This window comes from Orcinus orca, chromosome 1 (genome assembly GCF_937001465.1).
Source record: "Orcinus orca chromosome 1, mOrcOrc1.1, whole genome shotgun sequence".
NCBI classification, from domain to species: Eukaryota; Metazoa; Chordata; class Mammalia; order Artiodactyla; family Delphinidae; genus Orcinus; species Orcinus orca.
This window is the reverse complement of record NC_064559.1, coordinates 52,466,589-52,490,101: the sequence shown is the minus strand read 5'-3', so window position 1 is coordinate 52,490,101 and position 23,513 is coordinate 52,466,589. Positions and strand designations below refer to the sequence as shown.

General features: G+C 47.5%; 2 protein-coding genes and 1 long non-coding RNA gene across 7 annotated transcripts in view; 2 read left to right on the top strand and 1 right to left on the bottom strand.

Annotated features, from left to right (window-relative positions):
- Nucleotides 1-11,252, top strand: part of TEX35 (testis expressed 35) — a 28,839-nt gene extending 17,587 nt beyond the window's left edge. Inside the window, exons 5-7 of one of the 5 annotated variants that reach the window (XM_049701026.1) lie at nucleotides 288-331; nucleotides 5,391-5,517; nucleotides 7,860-11,252. In XM_049701026.1, the coding sequence (XP_049556983.1) occupies nucleotides 288-331; nucleotides 5,391-5,517; nucleotides 7,860-7,901 (213 nt within the window). In that variant the 3' untranslated portion in view covers nucleotides 7,902-11,252. The other 4 variants (XR_007473018.1, XM_049701028.1, XM_033428163.2 and 1 more) reach the window with 4 other exon arrangements.
- A 3,195-nt stretch (nucleotides 11,253-14,447) lies between these two features.
- RALGPS2 (Ral GEF with PH domain and SH3 binding motif 2) overlaps nucleotides 14,448-23,513 on the top strand; it is a 314,686-nt gene continuing 305,620 nt past the window's right edge. The window contains exons 1-2 of the mRNA XM_033428158.2: nucleotides 14,448-15,752; nucleotides 21,832-21,931. The gene's annotated coding sequence lies outside the window, so the exon portion shown is untranslated. The remainder of the gene's footprint in view (nucleotides 15,753-21,831; nucleotides 21,932-23,513) is intronic.
- Nucleotides 15,723-22,928, bottom strand: LOC125961919 (uncharacterized). The gene is made up of 2 exons (XR_007473030.1): nucleotides 22,626-22,928; nucleotides 15,723-17,582 (listed from the first exon to the last, which is right to left on the bottom strand). It is a non-coding gene; the product is annotated as an uncharacterized LOC125961919 (long non-coding RNA).

Genomic DNA, 23,513 nt, shown 5'->3' with positions numbered 1-23,513 from the left:
TGATATAATGTTAAATGAAAAAAAGCAAGTTATGAAATAAAGTACAAACCCATTTTTGGTAAAAATTTGGTGTGTGTGTGTGTGTGCACATAGGGAGGCCTGCATGAACTGAAAAGACTTAGAAGGATATATACTTAGAAGGATAGAGTAACAGCAGTGGTTTTCTCTGAGTAGTAGGATTATGACAATTTATGTCATACTTTGTGCCTATCTATAATCTCTAAAGTTTCTACAAGGAACATACATTGTTTGTATAATAAAACTAATAACAGTTTTCTTTTTTTAAGGAAGAGAAAGGTGGCCCAGGAAGGACCCTTACGAACAAAGTCAGGTGAGATCTCCCCAAATCCTTTCTGATGGGAAGCACCTTGGACCTTTCTCTTTCCTGGGAGTGGCCAGTGAAGTCATGCCCTGGCTATGTGTTCATCCAGAGGAAGGGGACGAATTAACACCACTAAAAGGACAATTTAAAAGGACAATAGAAAACAAAATGAAAATGGCTTTATGTTTTTACCCATGAGTGACCCTTATTCGATACGTATTCTCCCACCACTGCTACCAGGGGTCTCTGCACACTCCTCTCTCCTCTGAGGAATTACAGTGGTCTGGAGTAGAGAAGGAGCCCCTGCAGTCTATCCCCAACAAGCCAAACTTGTCCTTTTAGAATGTCACTTAGATCTCATTGCTCTTATGCTCAGAATTTCCAGTGTTCGCCCATTTCTCTCAGAGCAAAATCCAAAGTTGATACTTGCAATGCCCTGTGGCGTCAACCCTGCTACCTTCACACTCACATACTATTCTCCCCCTTACTTTCTGGGCTCTAGCCACACTGGCTTCTTTGTTCTTCTTCACACGTACCGTGTACACTCTTGCCTCAGGGCCTTTGCACTCACAGACATTCCTGCCCATTTCCTCAGCTATCCGTGTGGCCGTCACCTCCAAGTTACCTTCTCAGTGGCACTTTCCCCATTTGTACAAACAACAATATCCCCACCTCCAGCATTCCTTATCCTCTTTACTCTGCTTTATTTTCCTCTCCAACTCACTTAGCACCGACTTACACACTATCCATTTCACTTGTGGTCTGTCTTCTTCTGCTCGGATGTGAGTTCCTTGAGAGCGGAGATTGTGTTTCCGTCACTGCTCTACGGCAGGGCCCAGGGCAGTGCCAAGTGCATAGCAGGGAGTTGACAGGGACTTGCTGAACGGACACATGAGTATAAAGATATTTGCCATGTACTGGGCACTGCAGGCTCTGCACTAAGATCTTCACCTGCACTGTTTCATTTTATTCTTACGATTACCGCATGAAATCATTCTGTCTGTCTTTCTCTGAAGTCATTTAAATGGTCATCCTCCCTATTTTGTATAGGTTGAAACAGGCTCAGAGAGAGAAGGTAATGAAAGTAATCTGTCTGAGGTCACAGAATAAGTGGCAGAGCTGGAGTTTGAACCCGAGCATTCTGATGTCAGAATCTCCCCGTGTGTCCCTGGGCCAGCAGCATTGGCATTACCTGGGAGCCTGTTAGAAATGCAGAGTCTCAGGCTATATGCCAGGCCTACTGAATCAGGACCTGCATTTTAACAAGACTTCTCAGGTGACTCCAGTGTCCATTGTAGTCTGAGAAGCAGTGCTCTATGCTGGGCCAGCAGGTGTATGGAAGATAGGGGGCTTCATTGAGCAAGGGGCTGCTGCAGTTTGGGTTAGTGGCCTTGGGTTCTTCACCCCTGTGGATGGTTCTCCTGCCTGCTACCCCTCGACCCAGGAGCTCTTTAGTATCTGCTGGGCTTTGGGGGGAACCAAGGTTCGTGATGAGGAGGGAAAACTCAATGCCAACTTCTGTCCAGGAGCCAGTCCTCCTGTGGGCACTGTTGCTTCTCTTTCTTGGAGGAAGGTCTCTCAGCTCACTCAGGGAAAACCAGACCTGTGCCTCTTAAAAGCATGTGAGAGAACCCATTGGCATCAGAGATGCAGCACTAAGACTGAAGCAGAAGCTAGTTCCACCTGACACTTAGGCACTCCGGCCAGGGAGGTTGTTAAAACAGAAACAAAATGTACTGTCAGGGCTTCCCTGGTGGCGCAGTGGTTGAGCGTCTGCCTGCCGATACAGGGGACACGGGTTCGTACCCCGATCCACGAAGATCCCACATTCCGCGGAGCGGCTGGGCCCGTGAGCCATGGCGGCTGGGCCCGTGAGCCATAGCTGTCGGAACCTGTTCGGCTGGAGCCGGTGCGCCACAACGGGAGAGGCCACAACAGTGAGAGGCCCGCGTACTGCAAAAAAAATATAAACCTACTGTCAATTAAATTATTAATGCCTGGGAGCCCACCCTGACATCTATTTTTATCACTGAGCGCCACCTTCAGTCTTGACATTCATGAAGAGTGGGCCTGGAATAAAACCAGAAACCCACCCTTCCAGCCTCTCCCAAGCCCATTCAAAACAAGAGTAAACATAAATGTAAACCCAAGTATGTAAAAACCGACTACGAAAACTGACCAGCAGAGGGCACTGTGACCCCATCAGTCCCTGCCCCACTGACCTCTCCAGAAGGAAAAGCTGCAAAGACACAAGGAAGGAAATCACACAAGATTAGGGGTCTGGGTCCCGGGTCCCACCCCGGCTTCATCTTTGGAATCTTGTGGGAGCCCAGGACACCTGACACCTCTGATCTGTGCCCACCGGCAAGCCAGTGGTCACCCACATAGGGATCGGTTCCAAAAGGCCACCGCCCAGTCTGGCATTTGGGATTCACAATGAAGTGACTTTCCTTTACTCCCTTATTTACTTAACCAGCATTGGTCGAGCACCTGCTGAGCCAGGCACAGGGCTAGACCATGCAATTTTCCCAAAAAGTGGTGGCATAACAATAGTCAGATTCTAAGGCTAGCCCCCTAAAGACTTTCAAATCAGAGAACTAATGAGATTACTTTCTGTTCTAGGGTCAGAGGAAAGAAATAGGGGAAGGGCAGCGTGGAGGAGAGGAAAGAAAGTGTGGGAAGAGCGAGGGGACCCCGGGGAAGAGGAAGGCAGTTTGGCTTCCAACCCCTGCCTGGTGCATATAAAATATAGAACCTTAAAAAGTTCATTTTGGCTTCCTCCCATTTGCCTTTCTAGACCCTGACTTGGGACTTAGCCTCTCCAGAGCCCCGGACTGCATGGGGCACTCCCAGAGCTCCTGCAGCACGCCCCAGCCCACCCTGCCCGTCGTGGAGGCCATGCTCCAGAGTTTTCTACCCCTCCACTCCCCGTCCACACCCCCAGGCCTGCAGCTGCCCTTCTCAGCTCCGTGTTGGCAGCTGAGTAATCCATTAAGCTAACACACCCTGATATATGGCAGATTGATCCTCCCAGGGACATGTGTATCTTTTCAAGATTACCCAAATTCACCTCTGAGTGGTAGATTCCCAGACAGTGGGCTGGAGGGACGTGACAATTTCAGGCTGTTTGTGTCGGGGGTGGTATTTTGAGAGAGAGGCTGGAGCACCTGCCAAGGGGTGTCTCACACAGTCTCTTAGAGGAGCTGGCAGGAGGGACTTCCAGGGCGGGGGTGGGTGCTAGTATGGAAAGGTCATTGGCAATAAAAGATTTGCAGGTCAGAGATTAATCTCTCTGAGCAGTTTTGAGTGCGTGTGTGTGTGTGTGTGTGTGTGATTCCCTGTGTGTGCTGGGAGAAGGCCAGAGGGAGAAGGCCAGTTTAGGGGAAAAGGATGGACTGCAGGGCTGGATGCAGGAGAACCACTGAGGTAGGAGAAAGGGCCTCCCGGGGCCGGGGCTCGCTGTGGCAGCACCAGGCCTGCCTCTGCAAGGGCCACCTCCCGGGAACATCGCTTGGCCGAGCACACTCTGCAGATTCGGGCCGCAGAACAGAAGGCTGTGCTGCCCGCTGCCCTGCACGGTTCCCTGATGGCCAGAGACCTGCTCAGAAAGTCCTGCCTCGGCGGCTATGGGCGGGCTGGGGTCTGGAGGGCCTGCTGGTGGGAGGTAAGGGGACACTAAGGGGGCAGGGAGGATGGTGACAGGACCATTGCAAAGGCAGACTCCTCCATCGCAGCCACGGGCCACACAGCAGGCTTAACCAGGGTGCTTCGGGCTGAAGTTGTCCTTCAGAATGAATCTTGGGCATCAGGCACATTGCTTCCTCACTTCAGCTGCTCCCGAGGCTCCCAGAGGATCCCAAACCTGCCACTTGTTATTCCTCTGAAAGGGTCCACTGGCTGTGCAGGAAGTGAGGTGAGGAGGGAGGAAACCTCTTTGCTCACCAGGCCTTGGTACAACAGGAAGAGGTGCGTACCTGTCCACATGGAAGGATTTAAAGCTGGATTTAAAGCCCTGCCTGGTTCGTTGTGGAAATGTTTCCCCAGTTCTACCTCTCAAAGTCCCAGCCATCAATGGTGACAGAGGTCAAACTAGAGGTTCAGTCAGGGGAGGGTTCTAGAGTGCTGATAACATCCTATTTCTTAATCTGGGTGGTGGCGATATGGGTGTGTGCTATGTATAAAAATTTATGCATCAAACTGCAGATGTTAGATGGTGCAGCTGCTTTGGAAGACAGTTCGGCAGTTCCTCAAAGATTTAATGGAGTTACCATTATGACCCAGCAGTTCCACTCCTAGGTATACACCCCAAAGAATCGAAAATATGTGCCACACAGAAAACGTGTGCATGAGTGTTTATAGCAGCATTATTCATCACAGCTAAAAGAGAGAAATAACCCAAATGTCTATCAGCTGGTGATGAATGACAAACAAAATGTGACCCATCCATACCATGGTATATTACTCAACCATAAAAAGGAATGATGTACTGATACATGCTACAGCATGAATGGTCCTTGAAAACATTATGCTTAATGAAAGAAGCCAGTCACAAAAGACTATATATATAATAGTATGATTTTATTAATATGAAAAGTCCAGAACAGGCAAATCCACCGAGATAGAAAATATTGTAGATTAGTGATTGCTGGGGTCTGGGGGAGGGGGAAGTGGAGAATGAGTGCTAATGGATATGGGATTTCTTTGGGGGTATGATGGGAATGTTCTGGAATTAGTTAGTGGCAATGGTTATACAGCTCTGTGACTGTATGAAAGATGACTGAAGTGTATACTTCAAAGGGGTGAATTTTATGGTGTGTGAATTTTATCTCAAAAACTGGATCAAGCGGTACACTTATGATTTGCTCCCTTTGATCTATGAATGTTATACCTTAATAATAATCTTTTTAAATTTAAAAGTGAAGATGCCACTTCTCTGTTGCTGTGGCTCCTGATTTTTAAAAAAAGTCACAGCAAAAGTGCCACCTCCTCTATGACGGCTCCCTCACCCCTGCTCTGAGCTCCTTTAGCATTTAGTGCTGATACCCCACTTACTGCTTATTGCTCGTAGAGCCTGGCCGCTCAGAGTGTGGCCGTGGACAAGCATCCCTGTATCCCTCGGAGGCTTTTTAGATGTGCAACATTTCATGCCCCGCGGACCTGCTAAATCAGACTCTGCCTTTCAACAAGATCGCCAGGTAATTCGCACACACATTAAGATTTGAGAAACACTGCTCTACAACAGGGGTCCCCAACACCCCACCCTGGCCGTGGAAAAATTGTCTTCCATGAAACTGGTCCCTGGTGCCAAAAAGTTTGGGGACCGCTGGTCTAGAAGGCTTCCCCCACCTGCCTCCCCCTCTACCTGCTGCCTACACCTTACGACTGTCTTTGTCTCTCCCCACCTAGTGAGCATCAGCATTTGTGGATTCAGTGCTAGTGGCCTCAGAACTAAAGCCAATACCTACTCTAACTCTAAGACCAGGATAGAGAAACTGAAATCTGGGAACACTTTGGTCAGATAAAAGAATATGTCAACTTTGCACGTCCAAAGTGAGGTCTCCAAATACCATTTCCCACCGAAAGGCATCAGAGCTTTGGGAGAAATGGCTGATTCTAGGTCTAAGCAGAAAATGTACAAGTCTTCTCAAGTAATGTTTAAAAGATTCAGGAGCCAACTGGAAGAGACTCCCGCTGATCAAAATGGGGCCACTTGGGCTTCCCTGGTGGCGCAGTGGTTGAGAGTCCGCCTGCCGATGCAGGGGACACGGGTTCGTGCCCCGGTCCGGGAGGATCCCACATGCCGCGGAGCAGCTAGGCCCGTGAGCCATAGGCCCGCGTACCGCAAAAAAAAAAAAAAAAAATGGGGCCACTTGAGCATCAGTAAGAATATTAACTGCAACGAATTGAAACACATCAAATGTGTTAAAAATCCATGAATTCATAGTAATACTAAAAACTAAACTAAACTCTGATTGTTCACTGTTGGAGGATGGTAAGAAAGCAATTCATTGTTTTGAAAATGGTAAATAAAGGGAGGAAATCAAGCAATTATCCTGGGTGTCAAACAGTAGATAAACAGTAATATCTGATTCTATTATTCCTCCTTTATTTATAAGTAGGAATACTTCTATGAAGGAGAAAATGATAGAATCAGATATGACTATTTTGAAAGAGTGATATTTCAAAAGATTCAGGCATTGAATCTGCAGCATCTAATATCACAGAAAGAGACAAACAGACATCACGTGCCTCCTGTTGGAAGAATATCCCACTACTGCAACCAGACCTGAATATGATTAAGCTCTAGATCCAAGTACCGATTTACAGGAAAAATAGGGACAGAGATCCTGTAAAATTACACCATAGGAAGGTTATCAGCAAAATCTAGATTGTGGACAAATCTACAGAATAAACAACCCAGTGTCTTCAACAAACAAATTGAGAGAAAAAAAAAAAAAGACAGGAGTAACCTATAGATTAAAACAAAAGTTATAGCAGCCAATTGCAACAGGTGAACCTTATTTAAACCCTGATTCAAACTGTTTTTCTAAAAATCCATTTATGATAATTTTGAGACAATTGGGGAATTCGAACACCAGGAATTACTGGTTACGATACAAAAAGAGTTCTTTCTGAGTGATTTACTAAGACTTTTACAGCTGAAATAGTATGATAGCTGGGATTTGCTTCAGAATAACAGAAGATGGGCTAAATTGTTGAGAGTGGGGGGGATGGGGCCAGTTTGGACGTTGCTGGGGTTTGACGGGTGTGTGATAGCTCATCATAGCATTCTGTCTACTTTGGTGTATGTTCGAAAGTCTCAAAAATTAAAAAGCTAAGACAGACAAACAAAAGATTTATAACAAAGTGTTGATGTAAGAAAAACATATAAGCAAAAAAAAAAAGAAAAAGAAAAACATATAAGCAAAACAAAACAGAGTGTAGGTAAAGGATCCATAACTGTCTAAGAACAATAAGCTGACGTTTGTTTCCTTCTCAACCTACTTTCCCATGACTAGATTTTTTTGTAACGTAATAATTTGCCTTCAGAAGCTTTCTATAGAATGAGACTCTCAACTCACAGTCCAGAGAATGAAGTAGAAACATAAACGTTTTGAAAACTGAAGGAGAAAGAATTGGATACAGAGACAACTATGGGGGACTTCCCTGACGGTCCAGTGGTTAAGACTCTGCGCTTCCACTGCAGGGGGCGCGGGTTCGATCCCTGCTTGGGGAACTAGGATCCCACATGCCGTGCTGTGCGGCCAAAAAAAAAAAAAAAGAATTATGGGTCAGAAATGAGCATAGTTCAGTTCACACCAGAGGCCCACCAGCCGAGGGCATGGACCAGGCTGCAGATGTGGTCACGGCCGTGTTGGGGGTGGAAATAGTATGTCAGTTTAGCATCCTTCTCCCCAAGAGAATCAAATGTTAGAGTCATGGGTTTCAAACCTGGCTGCACATTCGAATCACCTGGAAAGCTCTGGAAACACACAGATGCACAGGATTCCACCCTGGCCCCATTAAATCTCTGCAGGAGGCCCGAGGCTTCAGTGATTGCCAAAGCTCCCCCAGGTGACTGATCCTGACACGCAGCCAGAGTGAGAGGATTTTAGCCAGCTTGCCCACATTTAAATAGCTGGATAAACCTGCTGGGAAATGATGGCAGTCACTGCCGGATAAATGACAAAGCGAGTTGGTAAGTGAAACACCGGGTGTCAACCTCATTCTGTTGTCTTTGAGTCACTTGAGGTCATTGGGAGCCACTGTGTCCAACCTGAGTCACTTTTCTCTGGGTCTTTGGGGTGTGGCTGAGAGCCAAGGAGGCCAAAGGTTGGCTCCTGTGGGCTTGGCTGTGGGCTCCCGGGGCTCCAGGTTTTGGTGGCACGCAGCAGGTACCAAGGGTAAAGAGCTGGCCAGCAGAAGTCATGGTCTGGATCAAGCTGGGGAAGGAAAGGTTTGGGGTCCACAAGGATGTCCTCCTGCTCTGGGCTGGGCTGTGAGTCAACCCCGGGAACACCCAGCGGCCAAGCCAGCAGCGCCAAGCCCAGATTCCATCTCCATGGCAACGACATCCCTCCCTCGGGACCTGGGTCTGGCGCTGAATGGTGACCTTCATCGGTGCCACCGTAGAAAGTTCAGCTAGCTAACTGACAGGGAACAGAGAGATTTAAAGTCATCGTGGGAGGGAGGCCCGCGAGGGAGGGGATGCATGTATACATACAGCTGATTCACTTTGTCGTACAGCAGAAACTAACACAACATTGTAGAGCAATTATACGCCAATTAAAAATACATGGAACGAAGAAATGAAGTCTGTGTCAGAAGCCACTGATCCCTGGCAGCTGAGGAAGGTAGTTTCTAAGCAATCATATCACATTATGGGAAAATGTGATTCGAGTTTCCAAAGTTCCATTCCCAGGTATCCACCGTGGCGCAGAGCAAGGCCCAAGCCCCACCCCCATGCAGGGGTTGAGACTCAGCTGATCACCTACCACACCTCCTTCTGCGCTGCCTCATTCCCCTCTGGGTGTGACCCACCCTTTGACCTTCCGCTTGCCTCAGCCCCACCCGTGTGTACCTGCTCTGACCGCTGGCCGGCTCAGCCTTGTTCACGTCTCCTAGCCCTGGAGTTCTTCCGGCTTGGCCTCTCTCAAGAGCTTCCCTTCTCAGGCCAGTCCTACTCGCTATGTCCTGGCCTTCCTGGGACCTTCCCCTCTTTGGCCCTGGCCCGAGAGGTCCTGACATCACTTACCTGCCCCCAGGTAACAATAAGACAGGAATCTATATCCCGTCAACTGGGCAAGGATAAGTTTAAGACTCTCGAGGATCTTCATATGGTCCTTGGGTCCATATGAGCCTGGAGGAAGGCAGTGTGATGTGGGTATGAGGGCAAGATCCATGGCCTGTGGGATCAGGACAGTTCCCTGGAGAAGGAAGGACTTGAAGCAGGTGAGGAAGACAGGCTGGCTATTAGTTTGGGGGTGAGAAGTAGTGGGACTGTGCAGTCGTGTGGGTGGTGACTGGAGACACGTCAGGAGAAAATGGGCTCTGAGAACCCCTGAGGGCGGGGGTGATACCCAAAATATTTAACCACTGGCCCAACCCTGCGTCTGTGCCAGCTGTGACCCTCCAGTTGCTGGGTTATGGGGAGGTCTGTGGGGTCTTGGGGGAGGACCAGGGTAATGATGGGCAGGTCACCGTTGGTTTGGGGGGTGGGCTCAGAGGAGCAGCTGTTTACCTCCCAGGATGGAAGTGTTTCGGGGTTTCAACAATCCTCGGGGCCGTGAGTAGCATGTACCAGGGAAGCTCTGCCCAGCCCGTGGGTGGGGCAGTGGCCACGAGATGTGAGCCCAGCATACAGACACTACGACTGGACACCTCAGCTGCATGCTGTCTGCAGGAGGACACAGTCGTGAGTCGGGAGCTGCTGGGTTTCCTTCCTTCTCAAAAAGGATGGTATATTCCAGCACAGTGCCGAGGACCCTGCAGTCATCTGCTGCCTTTGGAAAAGCTGTGACATCTCTATCCTGACGCAGCCATCACCAGCCATAGCCCAGGCCCCACTCAGGAGAAGCTGGGGGCCTCCCAGCGTAGTCTCCGACTTGGAGGCTTGCAGCCTTCCTTGGGAGGAGGACTCCAGTCTCAGCTGGTCTTGTGAAGTCAGAAAAAAATATCAGGGACATGAGACTGGGAGGTTTGATGACTCATTTAGAGCCAGGAATGTCAAAGCATTGTCCCTGGGACATGACAGCAGTAGTTATAACCTTTATGTTGGGGGCTGGCTGCTACCTACATAGGGGCTCTCGGCCGCAGAGGCTTCGCTGGGATAGAAGCCCTCCTCCTGTGAGGCACGGGCATTCAGGGACACGGGTGGGGATCTGGCAGGCGTTGCATAGCAAGGCTTTGACAGGCCAGGAATCCTAATTTCAGGGACCAGGAGAAGAACCCCAAACATATTACTGTAGGCAGAGCGAGACGGCATCTGAAAGCTCAGCACAGCCACTCCAGCAGAGCCTGGGTGGTGGGGGGCACGGAACTGGCTGACTGGCTTAAGCACAGAAGGAGCTTCCTCAGTGGATGTGGGGATGCACACAGATGTCATCAGCGGGGAAGCTGGAGACCCACACTGGGGAGACGTCCCAAGGCAGGAGACCCAGCTGAGGCCACGCTACGGTTAGGATGCCACTGCCAGGACTGCTGCCACTGGGCACGGAACGCTGCCTTCACAGATGGTCTTCTGGTCGAGCTGCCACGGCCCCAGATGAGTTCTCTTCTGTCCCTGCGCTTTTCCCATCCTAGGTCAGAGCCCCCAGTTGCCCGGGCCAGGACGGGGAGCCCACAAGCTCCGTGGGGGTGGGGAGATGGGGGAACACCTGGGCCTTCAACTCCCAGAGGGCCTGATGGATCCTGCCTCCTGCCGAGACTCACACAAGGGGGTTCCCTCCAAAGAGGAGGCATGCTGGAAGCTGGGGCAGCCTAAACAAACAGCAACAGCCGCCAGGGCCCACGATGAGCTACTCTTGTCTTTAAACTTAGAGAATATCCAGGTTAATAACATCACCTAGAGATGAATGAAAGAGCAAAAGACTTCATGTGGGCACATCCTCCTATTCCACATGGGGTCGTACCCAAAGCAACCATTTATAGATGCAACACCTGCGGGGGTGGAGGGGTGGGTGAGGAGCTCTGCCCTACGTAGCCATTCCAAAACGACTCCATTCTTACCCTCCAGCGAGTCTGCTTTTCCAGTGGTGCAACTGCCACCTCACGCAGCCAGAGAGGCTGCTGGGACCTGTGGAGACTTGGTCAGAGGTCCTGTCAGACCCTATGGGATGTGGTAACATCTGGTTGTTGCTGATGGGTGAGGGGAGGTTTGACAGTAACACCAAAATGGCCCGTGGATGGCTCCTGAGGGCCCATGGACACCCTGAAACCCGGGCCCCCTGCATTGGAAGCGCGGAGTCTTATTGGCTGCACCACCAGGGAAGTCCCCTGTTGTCCAGTTGTAATGGCTTTAAAATATGCCAAGGGTTCAGAAGAGTTAGCCTGGCTAACAGTACATGTTAGGAGCTGTCATCCATCCAGTTGCTCAGGACAAAACCCTGAAAAGGATCCTTTATTTCTCTCTTTCCCTCACACATCATATCCAAATCCATCAGCAATTCCTGTCCATTCCACCCTCAGATACATATCCCAAATCTGACCTCCTCCCACCATCTCTATTGCTACTGGCCTAGGCCAAGCTACATCATCACTTCCGATGGCCTCCTAACCAGTCTCCCTGCTCGTGTTATTGCCATACTCCCCTCATCAGTTCTCCAAATGGCAGCCAGATCTTTAAAAAATGTAAATCAGAAAAAAAAAAAAAAAAAGTAATACCCTGGTGGTCCAGGGGTTAGGACTTGGTGCTTTCTTAGTTCCTGGTCAGGGAACTAAGATCCTGCAAGCCATGCAGAGCAGCCAAAAAAAAAAAAAAAAAAAATGTAAAATCAGATCACATCCCTCCTTTTCAGACTCAGAACATAAGTCACACCCCTTACTATGGCTGTCAGGACCCCACCTGTTTTGGCCCTTGGCCACCTCTCACATCTCATCTTCTACAACTTCCCCTCCCTTCCTTGGCTCTGAGAGTCAGTTGTTCCCTCCATTACCCTGTTCTACCTAGAATAATGCCAGAGTAGAGGAGGTGGATCAGGGGCTGTGGTCCTAGGGTGCTGAGGGGAAATTTCTCTGGGGAGACATGTGGGCACACTTGAACAAGTATTGGGGAAAGTCATGCAAGTACCTGGTGTGAGGAAGCATACATACGTACATATATACACACATGTCTTCACAATGACTTGATTTTCTACAAATGGTGTTCAGTGAGGCTCCCAAACCCCACTGGGGAGGTATCCAGAGTTTCAAGGCAGCCTCAGGTGTGGGAATGCAGACCTGGTCGGCTGGAGGAGTCCTGCTCTGGCTGCCAGGTACCACTGTCCTATTCCCACATCAGCCAGGGGGCCATGTCAAGGGCTGGTGGGCAGAGGACAAGCCCGATGGATTCAGGTGTTCTATCACCTCCCGGCTGGAAGCAGCATCCTCAGGGCAAGGAGGTGAAATCCACAACACCCTCCCCTTCTCCGAAGCCTCCCTTCCCCTCTCTGAGCCTTTCTCTGCCCCCACAGGTAGGAGAAGTTGCCAGCGGAAAATATCCCTTTGCTTTTCCGAGGCGAAAAGATAAAAAGCACCGAGACCCATAGGAGAGCTCCCCGGGCCGCAGAGGAGGGTGCAGTTTCCTGGGTAGCTTCCTTCGGATTTCAGGGACTGAAGTTTAAAGGACAAGGGCAGCTCAGTGAATAAATGAATGCTTCTAAGGCATGGACCTCAAGGTCCCCAAGACATAGACTGGTAATAGTCCTGCAGACCTCTCACTTCTGCCACGCGCTGTGATAGAGTCCGCTGGCCCAGAACGTGACGCTGGGGAAAATTTCAAGCGCCGCCGAAATAGTAGTGTTACTGTCTTCGTCCGCGCTGTTGATATTACTGCCATTCCGGTCTCTTCTTTCGCTAAAAGTGGATTCGTTCCTGGCACAGGAATGACAGCAACCTAACACCGCGCACTACTCGGCGCCAGGCATTGTTCTTAACTGTCTCGGTGTCCAGCGTGAGCGGCGGGAGGGAGCCGGGCTCGCGGGGTGCAGTTCCCGTGGCGCCCACTGGGTGGCGCAGGCATCGCACTCTGTCTGGAGCCGGGAGCCAGCGGCGGGCTGACCTCTCTAGGAAGGGCGTCCCGGGAGGAGGAGGGCCCCTCATCTGTGACAGAGGACCCCGGCGTCGCAGCCCCGAGCTGGGAGGTCCGCTGCGGCCTCACCCCGGCTCGGGTTCCGACAAAAGCCTTCTGTTTGCTTTCCAGAAACTTTTCTCCTCAGGGATTCGCATCCCGCAGAGCAGGCTCCAAGGCCACGCACGGGCTTGGCCACAGATGTACGGGAACGGGGGTAAAAGGAGGGGGTGGGGCGGAGCGGGGAGAGGGAGGAGGGGGGCTCTTGCTGAGAGAACTGAGGAGGCACAAGGTAGTCAGTGGTCAAGGCCAGACCTGCGGTCAGCCTTCTTGGTTTGCTAGTTAGCCAGCCTGCTGCGTCCTGGTCTTGGGGTTCTCCTGCAGGTGCTGGGGCGGGACTGGGAGGTTCTGCCGGGAGAGGGGAGCCAAGAGGGGGAGAAAGGGGCAGAGTAGCGGAGAGGAGCAGGCAGGGCCCAGGCCCGCTGGCATGAAATGGGGCCCTCCCCTGCCCCACCACTTCGTCTCCCTCCTGGGTACAGCTGTTTAGCATTTTCTCCCGAGGTTCTCTGATACTTGTGGGAACCTGCCCTCTCGCCCTGCTTCTGACTTGACGCTTCTTCCGCGTCTGGGCAATGCACCATCTGCCCAATTTGAATCTGCTTTTTGCTTGTGAGAAGGGGAACAGGTGAGGTGTGAGGCTCTGGAGCAGCACATCCACACCACTCCTGGGATGTTTCTCCACACACAGCGGGGACCTGGTGTTTATTGTCCGACTGCGTAAGAGGGCACTGGAGAGGGACGTGAGAATAACGTGCCCCTGGGCTATGTTATAAAATGCACATTCCACCTTCTCATTCCGAAAGGTTCTAATTCGGGAAGACAAGGACGGGTCCCAGGAGTCTGCATTTTAACAAACACCATCCCAAGGCATGGTGGGTAGGCCACACTTGGAGAGATACCAGCCAAAGCTTTTGGGCACTACTGTTCCAGGAGGAGACACTTGTAGTCAGCAGTTCCTCCTTCCTTTCTGAGCATCGCGGCTGGCTTGGTGTGGCTTCAGGTTCAGCAACTCTTTGAGCATTTTGTCCCCTGCCTTCAGCCTCGTCGACAGCTTTCCCGGGCCTGGTTTTTCTTATTTTTCTTTTTCCTGACCTCACTGGAACACTGAACCCCATTCTTTCAGAAGGTAAGCTCTTTATGAGCATCAACCTGGACTTTTAGGAATCCTCAAACAGTTGTGCAGCATTGGATTAATTCTGTAAGAAATGACATTTTCATTTTCCAGCCGTTCTTATAGAACCTGCATTCTGCAACCACGTCATTTTCTTTTCTTAAATGGTTCTGATTTGAGCCTAAAACACACCCCCTCCACTCCCACCCCCATTCCTCTGAGCCTCCTGAACTCCAGGTCTTTGCGCTGTCAATCACAATTTCTTTCATTCTTTTTATTTTTCATGGAATTAGGGAGGCCAAAAAAAATTTTTTCTTTTTAAACAAAAGATAGAAAATGTCTAAATTTCTTGATCTCCTGGAAGAACTTAAGGTAACTAAACTTCTCTGGGGTTTGTTTTCCCTCATGGCTCAACCTTCTATTGTAAAAATAGAAAGTTGGCAGACAAATAAATTATATAGAGAGTCCTCAAGGTTGGGTGTTTTATTATTGCATTTTTAAGAGCAGTATTTTGTAATTGCTCTGATAATACAAGCGATGATATTTGTGAGAGTGAGCCCACAACACCTTCCCTGCTGGTGTCTGCCCTCTAAGAACCCTGTGTGATGGATACACAGCACCAGGAGCGGACCATCACAGAACATTAATAAGGAGGAAGCTGAGTGCTGGCGCCTGGAGAGACAGAAAGCAGTAACTAGGCCACACAGGCCTGTCATTTTTGCGCTTTGAGCAAGAAGTGAAAAATTGGAAATGGTCCCTCTACCTTCCCAGCAAATACAGGGCCTGGCTCAGAATTTCCTCTTTGTGTCCCCAAGACACTGGCTGCCCAATTACATGGAGCTGGATCCAGAGGGAAACTGTTCGTGAGAGTTCAGGAAAATGAAGGTTCCCTCAGCTCCGTGAGGGCAGATGGGTTCTGGGTGAGATGAGAGATCTTGGGGAAGGTCATAACTGAGCTCCCGATGCATCTAGAACCCTTTAAATTTTCATTTTTCTAAAATGTTTGTCACTTTCTAAAAATTATATTTTCAAGTTAGATTCGGTAATGTGTTTTCCAATACTTAACAGGGCCTCAAGGAAGAGATAATGCAGGACTTCCCTGGTGGTCCAGTGATTAAGACTCCATGCTCCCAATGCAGGGGGCCCAGGTTCAATCCCTGGTCAGGGAACTAGATCCTGCATGCTTGCCACAACTAAGAGCCCGCATGCCACACCTAAGGCCTGGTGCAGCAAAATAAATAAATAAATATTTTTTAAAAAAAAGAGATAATGCATTTCTTTGTTGGGTAGAAGGGTGCTAAACTTGCAAGAATCTTCTTCTTGTACTACAGAAATGGCAGTTCCGCTACTTTGCTAGCCACGGAGAACTTGCTCTGCAGCAGCTACAGCCAGTGCAGGGCCCCCAGCCCAGGATGAGAACAGGACCACACCTGGCTCCTCCAGGCAGCTGCTGGACTCCAGGACACTGACTCTGCAAGATTTATTTTGACCACGTAAGTGCCACATGTGCTGTTTCCACTTCTTACATTTCCCCATTCTCCCTGAGAGGGGTCTGTGTCATTGCCTATTTACAGAAGGGGAGAGGGAGGCTGAGGGAGGCTAAAAACCTGGACCCAAGTCACAGTCCCCCACTGAAAGTGGTGCCGCCCACCTGGGCATCCCGGATGCCTCGACCACCAAGGGCTTCAGCAAGTGCATGTGCAACAAAGGACAGAAGAAGGGCTCTGGGATCAAGCCCAGTTGCTCTGATTCACATTCCAAATTCTTTCCACTTCATCAAAAAGCTAGGACAATGATCTTCAGCTGTTTCATTGAAGACCTGAGAAATCTGTGTCCCCACCTTCTCTGCTTTAACTCTGGAGCTGCGTAAGCCGATCATCATTTCATGCCCTAAACCAAAGAATAAACTCTACAGTTATAAACATGAACATCACATGAACATCACAAAGGATGCTCTCTGGCCCATGGGGAAGACAAGTACCTACAGGACAGCTACACGGAGCCTTGAGATTTATTTCCTAAGTCACCACCAGGCCATCCCAGAATGGCATTTTGGAGATAGACAGAGAAAATGAAAATGTTCACACTCTGATTTGTTACTTGTAATGACACCAAGCAAAGGACTGAGGGGACGATTCTGGGCGAAACTTGGAAGGCCAGGAGGAACGTGCCTGTGTCATGTAAACATAATCCAAAGCAGCTTGTTTCAGACAAACATTTCGCTTCTGAAACTCCTGAAACCTTCTTGGCCCTTGAATGTGGTAATTCATCTGAACATTTTATTTTATTTTATTTTTGCACTCCGTGCTTTTTTAAAAAAATACATTTATTTATTTTTGGCTGCGTTGGGTCTTCGTTGCTGCACACGGGCTTTCTCTAGTTGCAGTGAGCAGGGGCTACTCTTTGTTGCAGTGTGTGTGCTTCTCATCGCGGTGGCTCCTCTTGTTGAGGAGCGTGGGCTCTAGGCACGCAGGCTTCAGTAGTTGTGGCATGCGGGCTCAGTAGTTGTGGCTCACGGGCTCTAGACTGCAGGCTCAGTAGTTGTGGTGCATGGGCTTTGTTGCTCCACGGCATGTGGGATCTTCCTGGACCAGGGCTCGAACCCATATTGCCTGCATTGGCAGGCGGATTCTTAACCACTGCGCCACAAGGGAAGTCCAATCTAAACATTTTAGAAACTATTTAACCACATGCCATGAAGGCAAGGAGTGGGAGTGGTGATCTTTAAGGAGTTGTCTCCATTTTGAGGGACACACAAAAATGAGATGGGCAGAAAACTGAGGTCTTGCCAGGGTGGTTTTCCAGACAAAAACTTAAAGAGGAAAAATGTCTAAGAAAATACATGATATGACTGATGATGTCATGAAGTGAAAAGGCCATCATAAATGCTAATAAAAAATATAGTGGACAGATGTTCCCCAGATGTTCATTTGAGACCTGGTTCAGGTCTCCTCCAGGGAGGCATTTGTAGCAACACTAGCATCTAAACTCATTCCCTTCTTTTTTTAAAAAAAATAAATAAATTTATTTATTTATTTATTTATTTATTTTTGGCTGCATTGGGTCTTCCTTGTTGCCCATGGGCTTTCTCTAGTTGCAGCGAGTAGGGGCTACTCTTCGTTGCAGTGCTCAGGCTTCTCATTGCGGTGGCTTCTCTTGTTGTGGAGCATGGGCTCTAGGTGCACAGGCTTCAGTAGTTGTGGCAGGCTTCAGTAGTTGTGGCTCGAGGGCTCTAGAATGCAGGCTCAGTAGTTGTGGCACACGGACTTAGTTTCTCCGCGGCATGTGGGATCTTCCTGGACCAGGGCTCGAACCCATATCGCCTGCATTTGCAGGCAGATTCTTAACCACTGCGCCACCCGGGAAGTCCCCAAACTCATTCCCTTCTTTAACCTCATCTAAAGTTTTATAATGAGCAGAATACACCACAGTATTCAAAAAAAAATCCACTTATATTTGACTGGACTCCTTTCTCCAATACCCACTTTGGGGTCAGGAACTACCTCCTCAATAAGAAGAATGATAATGCCTAGTAAACACTGCCTTTAGATCCAGGCAAGAGGAATCCTGGTCCTGATGCAGCACTTTCATGGGATAAACCCACATCCTCCCTTCTGGAATATTTCCCAAGTACTTGGGGCCACATAAGCCCCTTTTCAGGTCTGTCTTTCCTGGATAGACCATGTTGCCAGTTCCTGGAATGGCCAAGGGGGAGCTGTTTGCAGTGGGTCTGCTTGGACACAGAGCTGGGTACCCACCTGCCTCATGTGAGAGCTTTCATGCCACCAGAGCCTGCTGGGAATAAAAGGGGGTTGGATGGCAGGCCGGGCAGCAAGACTCTCTCCCTGTGCCACTGCATTCTATTACCGAATTCCAAGGAGGCCAAAAATTCTATGTCTGAACTGGACTTTCAAGCCTTGTGTTGCTCTGAGGAACTTAACAATCAGAGAAGAAAAGGAAATAAAAGGAATCCAAATCAGAAAAGAAGAAGTAAAGCTGTCACCGTTTGCAGATGACATGATACTATACATAGAGAATCCTAAAGATGCTACCAGAAAACTGCTAGAGCTAATCAATGAATTTGGCAAAGTAGCAGGATACAAAATTAATGCACAGAAATCTCTGGCATTCCTATACACTAATGATGAAAAATCTGAAAGTGAAATCAAGAAAACACTTCCATTTACCATTGCAACAAAAAGAATAAAATATCTAGAAATAAACCTACCTAAGGAGACAAAAGACCTATATGCAGAAAATTATAAGACACTGATGAAAGAAATTAGAGATGATACAAATAGATGGAGAGATATGTCACATTCTTGGATTGGAAGAATCAACATTGTGAAAATGACTCTACTACCCAAAGCAATCTACAGATTCAATGCAACCCCTATCAAACTACCACTGGCATTTTTCACAGAACTAGAACAAAAAATTTCACAATTTGTATGGAAACACAAAAGACCCCGAATAGCCAAAGCAATCTTGAGAACGAAAAACAGAGCTGGAGGAATCAGGCTCCCTGACTTCAGACTATACTACGAAGCTACAGTAATCAAGACAGTATGGTACTGGCACAAAAACAGAAGGATAGATCAATGGAACAGGATAGAAAGCCCAGAGATAAACCCACACACATATGGTCACCTTGTCTTTGATAAAGGAGGCAGGAATGTACAGTGGAGAAGGGACAGCCTCTTCAATAAGTGGTGCTGGGAGAACTGGACAGGTACATGTAAAAGTATGAGATTAGATCACTCCCTAACACCATATACAAAAATAAGCTCAAAATGGATTAAAGACCTAAATGTAAGGCCAGAAACTATCAAACTCTTAGAGGAAAACATAGGCAGAACACTCTATGACATAAATCACAGCAAGATCCTTTTTGACCCACCTCGAGAAATGGAAATAAAAACAAAAATAAACAAATGGGACCTAATGAAGCTTCAAAGCATTTGCACAGCAAAGGAAACCATAAACAAGACCAAAAGACAACCCTCAGAATGGGAGAAAATATTTGCAAATGAAGCAACTGACAAAGGATTAATCTCCAAAATTTACAAGCAGCTCATGCAGCTCAATAACAAAAAAACAAACAACCCAATCCAAAAATGGGCAGAAGACCTAAATAGACATTTCCCCAAAGAAGATATACAGACTGCCAACAAACACATGAAAGAATGCTCAACATCATTAATCATTAGGGAAATGCAAATCAAAACTACAATGAGATATCATCTCACACCAGTCAGAATGACCATCATCAAAAAATCTAGAAAGAATAAATGCTGGAGAGGGTGTGGAGAAAAGGGAACACTCTTGCACTGCTGGTGAGAATGTGAATTGGTACAGCCACTATGGAGAACAGTATGGAGGTTCCTTAAAAAACTACAAATAGAATTACCATACGACCCAGCAATCCCACTACTGGGCATATACTCTGAGAAAACCATAATTCAAAAAGAGTCATGTACCAAAATGTTCATTGCAGCTCTATTTACAATAGCCAGGAGATGGAAACAACCTAAGTGTCCATCATCGGATGAATGGATAAAGAAGATGTGGCACATATATACAATGGAATATTACTCAGCCATAAAAAGAAACGAAATTGAGCTATTTGTAATGAGGTGGATGGACCTGGAGTCTGTCATACAGAGTGAAGTAAGTCAGAAGGAGAAAGACAAATACCGTATGCTAACACATATATATGGAATTTAAGAAAAAAAAAACGTCATGAAGAACCCAGGGGTAAGACAGGAATAAAGACACAGACCTACTAGAGAATGGACTTAAGGATATGGGGAGGGGGAAGGGTAAGCTGTGACAAAGTGAGAGAGAGGCATGGACATATATACACTACCAAACGTAAAATAGATAGCTAGTGGGAAGCAGCCGCATAGCACAGGGAGATCAGCTCGGTGCTTTGTGACCACATAAAGGGGTGGGATAGGGAGGGTGTGAGGGAGGGAGACGCAAGACAGAAGAGATATGGGAACATATGTATATGTATAACTGACTCACTTTGTTATAAAGCAGAAACTAACACACCATTGTAAAGCCATTATACCCTAATAAAGATGTAAAAAAAAAAAAAGGCAATGAGGTAGAGGCACTTTATGGGCAGAGGTTGCCTGGCTTGCAGTGGGAGGGGCACGGAGAGGTCTTTCGGCAACAGGGCTGCAGGCTTCCGTTGGATCTCTTCTTCTAGGCTCCACACGTATCTGAGGCAGCCTGGGCATGTCTTGGCTAGCTCAGTCCCTGAAGGTTCTGTTTTAATTCTCCCCATGCTATTGCTGTCACCTAACTGGAGCTAAGAAACGAGTCATCAAAATAATAAAATGCCTAGTTAAGCTTAAAAACAAAACTAGGGGACTTTCTAAATAATAAGTTATAAAAAACAAAGTGGAAACTGCAGTTCCCCATAATGAATTCAAAGACTCTGTTCCAAGATGGAAATAATGTTAAATAAGGGAGTTTAAGGCAAAGGAGGTGGTTAGGAGAGAAAGGTGACTGACATGGAACTGAGAATATACCAAGGCTCCATCTCAAAAACAAATGTGTATCATTTATAGCAATGGTTCTGTGTGTTGCTCTTTTGATTTAAAATATAGCATAACTTCACTCTTTTAGATGCCACTAACCTAAAATATGGATAAATGTACATGGTGAGGATAGACTGACACTTTCTTCTACCCCACTTAAAAGATTTACTAAGAAAATTCAGCAGACAAACAGGAGTGCAAGGGGAATGTCAGGTTTAATTAAGAAATCAGCTCTTTAAAGGACTTTAGCACAGTAATTGTTGGTATGCAAATGGTGCTGTGAACTATAAATGGGTCATCCATTCTTTTTTTTTTTTTTAAAGGGTACTAGGGCTTTTATTATTATTTTTTATTTTTTATTTTTTTACATCTTTATTGGAGTATAATTGCTTTACAATGGTTTGTTAGTTTCTGCTTTATAACAAAGTGAATCAGTTATACATATACATATGTTCCCATATCTCTTCCCTCTTGCGTCTCCCTCCCTCCCACCCTCCCTATCCCACCCCTCTAGGTGGTCACAAAGCAGTGAGCTGAAAGGGATCTCATGGAAGGACTTGGGGAGCCTTTCAAGTTGTTGAAAGGTAGCAAGTTGCATTTCATTCCCATCAAGCAGTAATGTTTGAGTCCTTTTAAGCCTAACAACAATAGGTAATATCTTCTAGGTGTTTACTACATACTAGGTCCTTGGTTGAGTGCTTTCCTAGCATTTAGCCCTCACAACAAGCCTATGAAATGTTGTGTACTAATATTATGGCCGTTTTACAGATGAGGAGAATGAGGCACTGGGAGGCCAAGGGCCGTGCCCAAGTTAGCCAGCTAAATACTAGGTATACAAAGACAGGTACAATCAGCTCTCTGCCTTTAGGAAGTTTGCTATCTCGTCTTTTTTTAACGTTATAAATTTTGTAATTTTAATAAGCTCAGATCAGCTTCATCTTCCAACTGATCTGAATAGGGTACGTTTCACTATAGTAAAACTACATGAGATATTTTTCTAACCAATTAACTGTTGTCACAGATTATAATACGAATGAGGGGAAAACTGTCTGATGGAATATCCAGTCCACACTTGGGAATCGACTGCTTGAAGAACATTCTCATTTCCAGATTGGAACATGGTATGTATTATGCCTGAACGATGACAAAAACAGTGCTGATTTTGTAACAAAACCTCAGGGAAGCTATTAACAAGTTGGCGTTTCTAATTCATGTGGAAATGATCATTTTATTTATCAGAAAATTGCAGCAGTGGTGTTCATTTAATTAAGAATCTGGTACTGTGGAAGGGATATTTTATGAAGTTTGTAGTATGGCAGACAAACATGAATTCAGACGCAAAAGAAAATTGGTTACGTATCTAAGGGTCAGCTTCTTTTCCTTTGACCCTCTCATTTTACATGGTTTGAGAGCTGCTTAACAAAGGAATATCATTATGTTGTATCATCTTATAAGATTTTTTTATGGCAAATTCATCTAAGTAGTAACTGTACTAGGCTCCTAAAAACCAGAAAGAAAAGTGCTTCCAACGTTTGACAACAGCTAAGGAAACTATCTCTGTGCATTGGAAGGCAGGTTAACATCTAGCTGCTTTCTCAATTGTAAGTAAAGCATTGGCATATTCAAATCTAGTTAATAGGCATTACAAAATCAAAAAGGTAAGAAAGCAGGTTTGAATGAGACAGAATCTGAGAAAAGCAGAAAATGGGAATGAGATGGAAACTGGAAGGGGACGAAGAGTTTGGAAAAGGTGGCAGAGGAGAGCACCCACTCTTGGTGGCTGACACCCCACTTTCGCCAGGAAACACTGCTCACCTGTCGAAGCCTTAGGCCCGCTTATCTCCTGGATCCAGCTGCCTGCCAGTGGGTGTGCCACTTCCATGGCCCAGCCTTCCTAAGCCGCCTCACCTCCAGGTCTGGATTCATTGTTTACAGTAAGCATTTGTTGAGCACTAGTTATGTGCCAGGTGCTGGGCTGGGTCACACCCATGAACAAGGAGAACAGGTCCCTGGGCTCTAAAGCGGATGTTCTGGTCGGAGGAGACAGCTGTAAACAAGTAGATAAATAATTGTGAGAGATGCAGATGGCAATCTGTGCTGTGATGAAAATAAAGCAAGGTAAGGGGATTGAGGGTGATGGAGGAACACAGGTGATTAGGGAAGGCCTCTCTGGGGTCGTGACATGTTAGCAGGGAAGGAGTCAGCCATGGGAGGCTCCAGGGGGAGAGCACTCCAGACAGAGCAAGTACCAGGGCCCTGGGGCAGGTAGGAGTTTGTTGTATCTGAGGATGAGCAAGAAGGTGCCAGTGCAGCTGAACTGTAGGAGGGGAGAAAGTAGGAGATGGAGGTGGAGACGTCACAGATCCTGTGGTCTTCTAGGCCAGGACCAAACTCCTGGATTCTCTTCTGAGTGGAATGGGAAGTGATTGGAGGATCTTAAGTAGGGAGGTGATAAGATCGATTTCCATTTTCCAAATATTATTCCGTGGAGCCTGGGTTATAGGCAGATGAGAGTAAGGAGGTGAGTGAAGAGAGTGACCAGTCATAGCATCCCTCTTCTTCCCCAGAGGTGAGTGCAGGAGTGGGTCTGTGCCCCTGCTGGGGGCCTGAAGCCCATCCATAGGATGTTTCTGTGGAAGTTAGAAGGTCAGACTCTCCCTCCTCTCTTTGGTGTTGAGCCACAACTTCTGCCACTTGAAGGAG